The sequence below is a fragment of the Ictidomys tridecemlineatus genome, chromosome 5, assembly GCF_052094955.1.
Source record: "Ictidomys tridecemlineatus isolate mIctTri1 chromosome 5, mIctTri1.hap1, whole genome shotgun sequence".
In the NCBI taxonomy this organism is placed as follows: Eukaryota; Metazoa; Chordata; class Mammalia; order Rodentia; family Sciuridae; genus Ictidomys; species Ictidomys tridecemlineatus.
The window spans coordinates 150,958,021-150,971,086 of NC_135481.1; the positions used below are offsets into that span (position 1 = coordinate 150,958,021).

Sequence of the window (13,066 nt, forward strand, 5' to 3'; positions counted from 1 at the left end):
TTGACTTTCAGACTGAATCAATAAAAGCAACACAGTAACTCTAAAGAAAGTTCATGGTAGGAATGAATAAAAATAAAAGCAGACATTAACAAAATAGAAACAGAAAAAAAAGTTGCTTGATAAGGCAAAGATACCAAGAAGATAATTAGGCAACTTTGATTAAGGGAAAAAAAAAAGATAATTTTTTTTTTAAATCAGGAGAAATGTCAGACATCTATAAATATTGAGAAGATTGAAAAAGACTAGACTACTAAGTAAAAGTTAATACCAATGAACTTGAAAGTCTAGAGAAAATAATTATTTTTAGGAAAATATAAATTACCACAGTTAACTCAAGAAAATAAAAAAGTATGAATGGACTCATTTACAATTAACTGACAACAACAAAAATAAAAATACTAGAAAATGATGCCACTTGCATAAAATTTTAGAATCATGAATAATAACAAAATAAATTCAATTGAATATTTTAAAGTCCTCAAAAAGTAATTAAAAATGTCCAAGAATGCAAATGGAATTTAATATTGCTAGGTCCTTCATAGATTGTATCATATCAATAAATCAAAGGGGGGAAAAGATATGACATGTTTATATGTCACTAGATCCTTTATTTTTCTCTGCATTTTTTTATTGTTGTGTTATTATGTATATCATAATGTAATTTATTGTTTCATATTTGTTAATGCACACAATATAACGATATAATTTGACCAATATCATGCCCTAGCACTTGTCCTTGTCATTAGATCCTAAAAAGGAATTTGGAAAAATGTAAAATATTTCTTAATTTAAAAAAATTAGCTCACTGGAAAGAAAACAATGAATAAAATATATAGCAAAATACTTTCTTGATATGATAAAAATACATATGAGACTTATAGTAAGAAAAAAACATGACTAAGGAGCGAAGCCCTGAAGTCATTTCTATGAATATCAAGAATAAGACAAGGTTGCCTTTTATTATCCCCATTAATTTTCAAAAGTGTTCTGAAAATTCTACCATATGAACAAATTAATGTTAAAGAGAGAGTACCCAAAAGAAGGGACAAAATGGTTATCAAGAAAAAGTATTATTTTATATCTAGAAAATCCAGAGAAGTCTGCTAAAATTCCCTCAAGATAGGACAAAAGCAGTAGAAATGCCTTTATAAGCCACTTTAAAAACAAAGCACCAGACATCAAAATATTTAAGTGAATGGAAGAAATTCCACAAAGCAGAATATTAAGGCCAGCTATTGCAAAGATTCTCCTCAAATAAACTCATGAGTTAAGTAGCATCTCAATCCTGTATGGATTCAATATAGAAGGTCTTAATTCTGTATTCACAGCTGAGACTGATTTTTAGCATTTGCTTAATCTTTGTTTGCTTTGAAAACTGGTTGTGTGAATTCAGAAAATGAACTGGGTAGTTTTAACCTTTTCAAAAAATGTATATGATCCTTTTATATATAATAATGATATAATATAATATAATATGTATATAATAAAATTGAACCAAGTGATCTAAGGAGATTTTGACGAATTGTGTAGTAGATTTAGTCATGAAAAAACAAACTTAAGCAAATACAAAACTAAAAAGTTTATCTATATTTGATCAAAATATCATAGAACCATTGAAAACAGTCTACTTACTTCCATTCCCAAAAGTTTAAGAGCTTTAGGCTGCATAATGAAAGAAAAAAATATATATATTATATTACTGAGATAACTGTAGATAGTAGCAATGTATATGCTACATTAGTAGTATTGTTAATAGTGGACAGTAATAGATTAAAATGCTTTGTATCTTTACTAAATAATGACAATATCCAAAGAAAAGGAATGCTGTCATAGGGAAACTGCTTCTGTCAGCAGAAGTCAGTTGAGGAGCAAGATAAGCAGACATGTCCTATCTTTATTGCAGGTGGAACCAGAGAAGTGTCCTAACAAAAATCCAGACACGGAGCTATGGAGTTGGGGGTGAAGGGAAGACTTTGTGAAAGATCTGACTTTAGACTTGGGCTTTTGGTGAGAGGCAGATTTTGAAAGGTACAATCAGGGGGGATGAGCCATGGCAAGCACAGGAATAAAGTTCAATTTTGTTGGAGAAATATAGTCTACCGTGACAGGGTGGGGACAGCAGGCAGAGAGTCCTGGATGCTGTGATAATGAGTTTGGCCATGGTTGTTCAGGCAGCAGGGAACCCTGAGTGGATCTGGGCAGGGAGTGTGCTGTTGTGTCCCTTGCTTTGGAAGATGATGGTTGCTACAGTGGAAGGGTGGTCGGATGGATTGGAGGCAGGAGAGACGGTAGCTGTCTTCTCAGGAGGAAGGTTACTGTGGACAAAGGAGGGTAGATGCAATTGATTTGCTGTGCTGCTGACATGCTAAGGGGTGGGTTAGGGAGGAGGACGGTGCATGAAGCTGGCCATCCATGAGGTTGGAGAGGCCTCACATGGGGCAGTCACTGCAGGAGGCTGGAAATTTGTGTTGGAAGATGGTGCAAAGATTTGGCTTTGAATAGTCTGAGTTGTTGGAAAGCACAGCAAGGAACCATATGTCACTTTGGGAAACACAAAACACTGCACAGCCACTGAGCTGTACCCTCTTTGGTCCAAACAAGTTGTTGTATAGGGTCCGAAAACTTTTCCGAGTGTAGTTGCAGCGGTAGGCTCCTCCCATGAGGTACTCCAGCACAAGCCCTATGTCTATGAGGCTGATGTGGTAATCAGGTGGAAGGTTGCTCTGTTTTAAAAAAGAAAAAAAAATTTTTTTGTCTCAGTTCCTATAAAACATGCATTCACAGTATAGACATCATCTCACATATTGGCATAAGTGGCCATCTCCACTTGGGAGTTCATGTCATGTCATGTCATAGATGAGTGGTTACACAATATTCAATCTCTGTTCATGTGATTGAGGGAGATATTGGTTTAAACCAGATTCCAGAAAATGAAGTTAAGCTTTTCTAACAGGAAGAAAGGGTTAGAAATCTATACCACTATAGGGTTAATGATTGGGCAAGATTGTGGCCCAACACGTCAGTTTGCAGTTCTCATGTGTAAATGTAAGGAAATGGTATGGTGAAGCTGGCATACACCAGAGGAGTTTAGATGAGCAGGTGCTTCAGTAGCTGCTTGTAGAGAAGAGCCCAGCCTCATGGGGCAGGGGCCAGGTTTTATGCAAAGGAGAAAGACTTCATGGGAGGCCATGAGAGGTCAGAATTTTCCCAGGGACTGGAATTTTCTTGTGAAAGCCTTCATGGTGTCCAATCTAATTCTAGGGGAACCACCTTCCCAGCTCTTTAGTAATAATACAAACACCACATACCACCTGGTGTGTCTGGGAGTGGTGAAGGGGAAGAGTCTGTTAAGACAGAGTCAGTGGGAGAGAAGAGGAATAGAGAGAACAGAGGTGCCCCAGGTACTCATGGTCACTCATTCACATCCTGGGCTGGTTAATTTATCCAGGGAGCAGAGCTGACCAAATGTATAGGAATTTTTGCTCTGTGCCATTTATTGATGGGTTAATTTCATATAGTTGAAATGACGGTGGTATCTTGGGATCCATCACGTGACCATTACTCATTCCAAACATACTTCCTTTAAAACAGGACAGGCCACATTAACTAAAGAATTCACTCATGCATTACAAATTTGTTCCCCACCTATTGTGATCCTTGACCACATTTCTTATTAGTGATGAGAACTCTAGGGAGCCAGGTGTTGTGTAGCAAAACTGTCAACAGCCCCAATGCAGTAGAATATGCGATGCACAGGAGTGGCTGGAGTCTGCTTGGGTGGGCATTGGAAGGGTGAGTAAGCCTTCCAGGAAGAACTTCTAAGGCAGTTTGGAGCAGATGGAGCAGGGACAACGGGTGAGAAGGTAGAAGAATGCTGCAGAGGTGAGCACAGTGTGGTGCAGGACAGAACAGAGACTCCTCGGATGCTAGAGAGTTAGGTGGGGTTAGTATATAGTATGGTAGGGATGTGATAGGTTAGATTAGGGGATGTGGACATGTGCCAGGCCCAGTGGGGTGCATGTTCCTTGGAAGGAGCTTGAGTTTCATGTTGTGGCCCATTGAGAAACTTCAGACGACTTTAAGCTGGATGTAGGGGATAGAAGGAGATTACTGAAGCCGTTCAGGTGGGAAATTGTTGGGCCTGAACCAGGGTAACTATCACTTTTGAAAGTTTGACCTTCCTAATCATTCTTCCAGCTGGGTTCTATGGGGAAAAAATCAGAATCCTTATGTGGAAAATAGGGCTGTAAGTCAGAGGATTTTGGAGTTCCCTCTTAGTTCCCAGATCCACTGATTCTGTTTTCCTTCATGAATCTCTGCAGAAGTCACATTCTCATATATTATTGGAACCAAATATTTGTATTAAATCTGGGAAAACTCTGGCTGAAAACCCTATTCTTTGATTTCAGTTATTTTCTATTGCTCAGAAAACAAGTACATATTACAAACTCTGCGTGCCAGGCATTTTAACAAAACGAATCATTCTCCTTTGAACCTAATCGAATCCTCTAACCTATGGCAACAGGGCACAAGAAATACCACACTAGAATACCAAGAGAGGTATGTTGTATAAGAACACAGACTGCAAGTAGTCAGAAACGGTAGAAAGTGAGAAGAGCAGCTATAGCTTAACAACAAGGGAACAGAAAGGCCCGAAGACATCTGCTGCAATCTACAGGACACACAGAATTAATGAGGACCCCCTGTTGGTACTTATGGAAAGAGGCACAGTTAACGAGCGAGAGATCCCAAAGTAGGTATATAAGGCTGCCCTGGGGATGGTGGTGCTCAGGGGAGGGGAGGCAGGGTCCTTGCTGGCTGCTGCCCCTGGTTTGGCCATGGCACCATCCATAGTCAAGCAGACATCTAGCACATTCCTATCATGTGGGGATGCACAATCAACTTAGAAAAAGCTTGTCCTTTTCTCTTTTAGTTTTAAGGTAAACTCTTTATGAAGATATTTGTTATGTCCCGTGCATCCAATAACAAGGAGCTAATACATTTTGGAAATTTAAAAACCCACTTTTAAGAAATTTGTTTTAGTGAAAGATGACTATAGGTAAGAATTATAAAACAGTGGATGGACTGACCTTTTTTACATCCCTCACCAGAAGATGAAGTGTGTTTGGTGGACCCAGTCTCTGAAAGAGAAGCATTTAGCCATATTAAGCAAGTTTTTCTTTCATTCTTAGAACAAAATTCTGCTCTACTGTATAGAATTAATGACCTGCGAGAGTTGGAGTATAACCCATTATCAGACTATTTGTTTTAGGAGATAGAACTGATTTTGGTTAGGAAGTATCTGTCACCTTCAAAGGTATTTAAGATACTTTTTGTTGAATTACTTTAAAGAGTATATTACAGTGCACAATATAGCATTAAAGTTTCACTAAGTTTTAGCAAGAAGCTGCTGAGGACTATTTCTGCCACTTAAAATCTTAAAATGGGGAAGAATATATATTCTCAAAACTTGCAATATACACAAAACCAAGGAGATTTCATTCAAACACTTCCATTCTAATGCAGCAGAGCTCCTTGTATGAAAACTTAGTTGTACATTTTCCACCAAAGCCTGATAAAAATGTGAAGGTCCCAAGGGAAGAGTGATTAATGACCCCTGGTAGCTTATCAGACTGCTAATGACTTTAGGAAGCTAGATTCTTTCATCTCCTGAGTATGAATAAGAGTTCATACAGAGAATTCCTGACTTAGATAGTTTGTCATCAATTGTGAGACTTCACAATAGAATGAAAGTGGTACAGGTGCATTCAGTGGAAACTGAAATTAGAAGTTTGATCTTTTCTTCAAGTTAGTCATGTGCAGTCTATTCTACTCTCCATACCGGGTAGTGAAAGTGAGCCACAGTTCCCAGACAGCCCCATGACCACAGGGAAACAACCAAGACTCTTTAGCATTCGATGTTGCTAAACTATGATATTTGGTAGGATGGCTACATTAAATGCATGTTATACTTATAATATTTTTAACATGATGTGTTTATAGGCACATAAATCCATTGCAAGTCAAGGAGCATCTTCACCACTCCAGAAGAGTGTCTGGCTAGGCATAGCATTAGTTGATAAGAATGTGAACACATTTATGCATATTATGCGCCAGTGATAAAAATATTCATAGGGCTAGCTCTTTTCTGACCCCCTTTTCTAGAACACTCACTGTGTTATAGAGCTCCTCCAGCCTCGGAATGGTAAGAAAGTGTTGCATGTTCACTCCATTTTCAATCAGGAGCTTGACAAAGTCAACTCGATCTAAGACTAAAGCGTCCAGCATTGCTTGCTCTAGAGCATTCACCTGTATGAATCCAGAAAGGAGAGCTCATGAATGGCCTCTCAGAGAGATACTAGGCAGAACAATTGGAAACATCATGGAAAGAGTATTTGAAACCTCAAGATTTTGGAGTATTCAGAATGTGGTTCTGTGTTTCTCTCCCTCTTTCCCAACCCCTTTCTACCCGTCTCTCTTTTTTGTGGTGCTGGGGATAGAACCCCAGGGCTCCACACATGCTACACAATTGCCCTATCAATGTGCTTATGTTCCTAGCCCCTAGTTCTCCATGCTCTTTGACTTGAGTAAACCGGCCTCATCTCCTCTCCTTTCTTCTCACTTTGACTCCTATGTGTTCTATCAAAGCCTACAAAGGATTCTCTCCCTTTCAAAATGAACTGAAGAGATTCGAAAATTCAACACCATTTTGGTGTCGCTCTGTTCAATTTCTCTCATCTATTTCTTTACTGAGATATACTCTCGTGGCAGCCACAGGACCATGACAATGGCAAGGACATGCCCCTGCAGAGGCCCTGTTTCGACTGTGTCCTGGCAGCAGCAAGTTGGAGAACCACCATGCACATGTGGCTCTAGCCTTCCAGCTCAGACAGCTACAGTTACCTTCACATACCCATCACAGGCTCTATCTTTCAAGAAGGATTTACTGTGTGAATTGGGATTATGTGGTAATAATTGGCTTGTTTTCCTTGCATCAAGCATCTGCATATCTGCTAGGCAGAGAGAGCCACTATTAAGCAAGATGACCAGGACCACTTCTCCTAGTGGCATTTTCTTCCCAAAGCAGAAATGTGTGGTGTCTTTGACAGCTGACATCTGCATCACAGTGAGCATGTCATTTCTGTTGAAATATTGACATATTCCCATCAATCATTTCCCTCTGCCTCCTGGGACTCCGGGCCCTCACAGGACTAAAACAAAGGTGACAAGAACTGTCCCTACCACTGGAGAAGTAAGGTGATGCCAACTCCAGTCTCCTGGATCCCAAAAATCAAGAGCAAGGACTTTCCACAAACCCAGTTCAGCAGCTCGATCTTCCGGGGGTCAGTTTCTTCCTCTACTTCCTCTTTTGCTTTCCCTTTCTTCTTGCCTTTTCCTTTTCCTCTCCCCTTGGTGGTAGCTGTTGGTGGCTTCTTCTCCTTCTCTGTGGCTTTAGTATCCACTGGAGGGGCTAGACTTCCAAGGGGCTGCAGTTCACAGCAAGCAGAGTTGGAAAAAGGTATTAAGGCTGACCCTTGTCCTATATCAAGCATCCTGACCACCCCACCTGTGTATGATCAAACACACACACAGAGCATGCCCATTCACACATGGCACATGTGCACACACAAACTCACAAAACCTACATGTATGAAGGCAGCATACATGTGCATAGTCATATACACTCACATATATACACAGTGCATTTCCATGTATACAGCAAACATGCACACATCCCACACACTGCACTCATGAACATGTACATGAGTGCAAACATGTATATACACCTGTGTACACACTTACACAACCAATTGTGGCAGGCCTGGTTATTTGATGGAGATGGTCCTGATTGTGAACCACTGTTGCTCACATGCACTAATACATACTTGGTTTGATGCAATGGTTTTGTGTGTTTGAAGAGGCTGACATATTTGACTGACATGTATTTTTACACAAAGGAAAGAGTGCTTAGAATTAAGTTCAAAGGCACTGAAGAGATGTTCCCATGGTTGACTAATGATAGAACCTGATAGTGAAGGGGCCAGAGACAATGGATACAACTGCAGATGTTTGTCAGGATATAAACATGAACCAGAGCACTTATTGATTGGGTAAAGAAACTTTGCCAGGTGTCATGGAGCTGTATGCAATGTGGTGTTAGACTGGAGGGCACAGAGTGCTCTAGACTCAAGGGAACAGAGGGAGAACAGAAGTGGGACTGTCACCCTGACCTTGCTCCTGGCTATGTGAGAAACATGGGATTATGTCCTGGTGCAGACACAGAGTCAGCATTTGAAGAACTTTGACTCTCCTGATTATGTTCTCACCTGCTTTCTCCTCCAACTAAACTCTTCTGGTGAGTTTTTTGCCCATGGACGTTCTTTCCCTCTTTATTCTTTCCTCCACTTGCTCCACTGTTCTTCCCTGTCTGTCCACAGCTATGACTTTGGTCACTGATGACTGTGCTTGTGTCTAGAATTTCCTGTCCTCCTTGTGCTGGGTTTTCAGAGCATCTGGCTCTACCACCTGCTTCCTTGCTTCGTCTCTTCCCTTGATTTCCTGAGCTCCACAGGCTCCCGGCTTTCCTCTTTCTTGTTTGGCCATTGATTCACAGTGGCAAAGTTCTTGTGGTTTTTGTCTTCAATCCCTTTCCCTTTCACTCTACTCTGTCCCTTGGTGACCTCATTGACCACACCACCAGCCATCATTTATTTGTAAACAACCTATCCTGTCTAGATACAGTCCCTCCCTCCCCAGAGTTTCTGCTGCCTACTTGTCATCTCTACTTGCATGTCTCATAGACTCTTCAAGTTTGTTTAAGCCAAATTTCTGTTGCTTTTATAGAAAAGTGCCTGAAGCTAGATACTTAATAAAAGAAAAGTGGTTTATTTTAGCTTGTAGCTTTGAAGGTTGAAAGTCCGAATACCATGGCACTAGCTTTTTTTTTATGGCCCCTCCGGCTGCATTACATCATGGTAGATGGCACCATAGTGGGAGTGCTTGCTAGTGGTACCAATCATAGGCAAATCAGGAAACTGAAGACTGGGGGAAGATCCAGTCTGTTTCTAATTATAACAATCTGGTTTAACAGGAGCTAATCTGGGCCCTGCAAGAACCACATTGGTCCTTTTGGATAGAAATGCTTCTGTGACTCAATTACCTTGAAGTAGGACCCTATAGATACCTAATCACTGCCACACCAGGGCAACTTCTAGCACATGAAGTTATGGGGGACAAATCTTATTCAAAACAGAGCAAAGCTTACTATGTACAAGACCACACTCAGGAGACCTCCCCTCCAACCTGTTCCCCTTTCAGTGGCCCTCATTTCAGTCATGTGGCACCATAATTTACCAATTGTAAATTATGGTAATTATGGTAAAATTCTGTGCAAGTCAGAAAACTGTCAGTCATTGATGACTTCTTGCTTCTTCCTTACTGCCCTTCTCATGATTAATCTATGCAAAGATGAAACATGCTAAATGCTGCTCGATTCTGTCCAATTTTGTCTTTTTAGAGTCCCAAGAGCTATCTTTCAACTGACTTACTCTAATAGACCCTTAACAGGACCCTGCATATCTGCTATTGCACCTATCCAGTGCATTTTCCAGAGAGATCCTTAAATATATAAAAGGAAGCACATAATGTTCCTACTTGAAATTCCTAAGTAGTATGAAGTAGTAGAGATTACATCATGGGAAGTGTGTGTGCATTTGTGTAGCTTCTGGTCAACACAGAGATGTGGATGAAAGATCTTAACTGTTGTCATGTAAGTAAGACTATCATGGTCTTGAGTAAAAAGTGACACAGCATTTAACAAATGGTATTAGGAGAGTGGATATCCACAGGCACAAGAATGAAGTTGGAGCATTATTTTACACCATAAACAAATATCAAATAATAATTCAAAATGAATAAGAGACCTCAACATAAAAGCTAAAACTACAAATCTCTTAGAAGAAAACGCAGGGCAAAACCATGCAATATTGGGCTTGATTTGAATATGACACCAAAGGCAGAAAAGGAAAATTAGACAAATTGGACTTCACAAAAAAATTTGAGTTTTGTGTATCGAAAATACTATCAACGGGGGCTGTGGACGTAGCTCAGTGGGAGAGTGCTTGCCTTGCGTACACGAGGCCCTGGATTCCATCTCCTGCACTACAACAAACAAAACAACAACAAAATCTCACTATCAACTAGGTCATCCCACAAATGAGAGAATATATTTATACATTATGTATATGATAAAGGATTAATATCCAGAATATATAAAAAACTCTTAAAATTCACCATCAACAAAAACTCATCCAATTAAAAAATAGGCAAAGAAGTTGACTAGCTATTTCTTCAAGGAAGATATACGAATGTCTAATAAAATGCTTAATATCAGTAAATATTAGGGAAATGCAAATTGCTAAGAGCCATAGCCAAGTAGTATGATGCATGGCATTTTTGGTTGAAAGGTGACACCAGCAAGCCATTGAGATGATATGATTATGTTAAGATTTGCATTCTTATGGATATTAGACCCATGCTGTCCACCTCGGCCTGCTAAGGGACTCCTGGAGAGTTCCCATTGGTTGGGGAAGTGCGGTAGGAGGGAATTCCGGAGGAGGGACTTCCTTTTGGGGTCCGGGAGAACTCCACGTGTGTCTGTCGGCAGTTCCCCCCCCCCTCCCCCAGCGTCCATCTGGAGCATTGGCGGCAGTTTAAAAAAAAAAGTTTGTTCCTGCTTGAGTGGCTCGTGATTTTGTGCCCAGCCAGACTGCAGCAGCAAATTTAAATCACCTCACACCCATTAGGAGGACTGTTTTTAAAAACAAACAAACAAAAACCAACAATAATTGGCAGGAAAGTCAAGAAATTGGAACCCTTGTGCACTGTGGTGAAAAAATAAAATGTACAGTTGCTATGAAAAAGAATATTCCTCAAAAATTTAAACATAGAAGCTTGACATGATGGCACATGCCTATAATCCCCAGCTACCAGAGAAGCTGAGGCAGGAGGATAACAATCCCAGCCTGGGAAACTCAGCAAAACTTTGTCTCAAAACAATAATTCAAAAAGGCCTGGGTACTGTAGCTCAGTAGTAGAGTACTTGCCTAGCTTGTGTGGAGCCCTGGGTTCTAACTCCAGTACTGGGGATGGAGGGAGAAAAAAAATAAACATAGAATGGCCATATGACCCATGAATTCTGCTTTTGGGTATGTACTCAAAAGAAATGAAAGCAGGTACTCAAAGAAATATTTATACACCCATGTTCATAGCTGAATTATTCACAATAGCCATAATATAGAAGTAACACAACTGTCCAACAAAGTAAACTGTGGTATATATGCAAAGTAGAACATTTTTCAGTCTTAAAACAAAAGGAAATTCTGACACACACTACAACATGGATGAACCCTGAGGACACTATGCCAAGGAAAATAAACCAGTTACAAAAAAGCAAATTACTGTGTGAATTTTCACTTATCCAGATAGAGTACTAAAGTTCACAACAGAAAGTAGAATGTTTGTCGCCAGGGAATAATGGTGAAAATAAGGAGTTATTTTTTAATAGGTTTTGCAAGACGAAAAGTTTCTAGAGTTGGATGTTGCTGATGGCTGCATAGCAATATAAATGTACTTAATACTACTGAACCGTCACTTAAAATAACTAATATGGTGAATTTTATCAGGTGTATTTTATTATGACAAAAAATTGGAAAAAGGAAACAAAAATAATATCAATAGAAAGAAACAAAGAGGAAAGACTAAAAGGAAAAGCAAAAGTTTCCATTCACCATATTGTGAAGACATTCAAGGAACCTTGCAGAGAGTTTACATGGGAAGAAACCGAGGCTTCTATCCAACAGCCAACGTCAATGTGCCAGCCATTGTGACCTGCACTGGAAGTGAGACCTCCAGCCCCAGTCTAGCCTTCAGATGACTGCTGCCCCAGCCTACAGCTGGACTACAATCTCATGAGAGCTCCTGAACCACAATTTTACCCAGCTAAGTCACTCCCAAATTCCTGACCCTCAGAAACAATAAATGTTTATTGTTGTTTAAAAAGGAAAAGCCCTGAAGTGAATCTCCAAGCCCTGAGATCTTATTTGTAGGACTCTGCAGTGCACAGATGCTAGCCAGCTTGTAGCCTACCCTGAGTTATTCTTTTATCATTCTGCATTCCAGCCACCCTGGCCTTTTTCCTTCTTTCTTATTTTCTTGAAAATGCCTGGGGCTCTTCCTTGTCCTAGCCTGTTCTCATGCCCTTCCCTCTGCATGAAAGGTGCTCACCCCTCACTTCCAGCATTTATTCACCTGTCAGTTCTCAGTATTCATTCATTATTTTTTCCCCAGAGAGCCCTTCCCTGGTGCCTCAATACAAAGTAGCCCCCTTCCAACACCAGATTTGCTCTTGTGCAGTGTTATGCTTTGGATGTGAGGTGCCTCAATACAAAGTAGCCCCCTTCCAACACCCAAAAGCTCATGTGTAAGACAATGTAAGAAGGTTTGAAGGAGAAATGATTGGGTACAGCCTTAACATAATCAGTGAATTAATCCCTGATTGAATTAACTGAATGGTAACTGGAGGCAGATGGGGTTCGCCTGGAGGAAGTAGTTCATTGGAGGTGTGGCTGTAGAGTATGTATATATATTCTATATGGAGAGTGGAATTTTCTCTGTTTTCTGATCATCATGTGAGCTACTTCCCTCCGCCACATTCTTCTGCCCTGATGTTCTGTCTCACCTCGAGCCCTGAGGAATGGAGCCAACTGTTTATGAATGAGGACCTCTGAAACTGTGAGCTTTCAAATAAACTTTTCCTCCTCTACAATTGTTCTGGTCTGCTCCTTTAGTCACAGCAGTGAAAAAGCTGACTAAAAATGCAGCATGCATTTTCAATGTCAACACTCGCTACAATTTGTAATCCAATATTTATTTGATAACCTGTTTCACATCTTCCTCCCTCTTCTTGCCCATTCCCCACCCTCAAGTCAGTCCCAAGATCCTGTGGAGAGTTCAATAATGGCTGTAGCAGGTCAGTTTTATTCACCCTTGAGTCTGCAGCATCTGG

General features: G+C 40.2%; 1 protein-coding gene across 8 annotated transcripts in view; it reads right to left on the bottom strand.

The window, feature by feature from the left end:
* Trpm1 (transient receptor potential cation channel subfamily M member 1) overlaps positions 1–13,066 on the bottom strand; it is a 131,389-nt gene that overhangs the window by 42,007 nt on the left and 76,316 nt on the right. For 7 of the 8 annotated variants that reach the window (XM_021722837.3, XM_078051302.1, XM_078051300.1 and 4 more), the window contains exons 11-15: positions 7,317–7,487; positions 6,175–6,309; positions 5,091–5,141; positions 2,583–2,723; positions 1,633–1,662 (exon numbers count right to left, since the gene is read on the bottom strand). In XM_021722837.3, coding sequence (XP_021578512.1) covers positions 1,633–1,662; positions 2,583–2,723; positions 5,091–5,141; positions 6,175–6,309; positions 7,317–7,487 — 528 coding nt within the window. Of the gene's footprint in view, positions 1–1,632; positions 1,663–2,582; positions 2,724–5,090; positions 5,142–6,174; positions 6,310–7,316; positions 7,488–13,066 lie in introns of those variants that run through there. The other variant, XM_078051304.1, reaches the window with a different exon arrangement.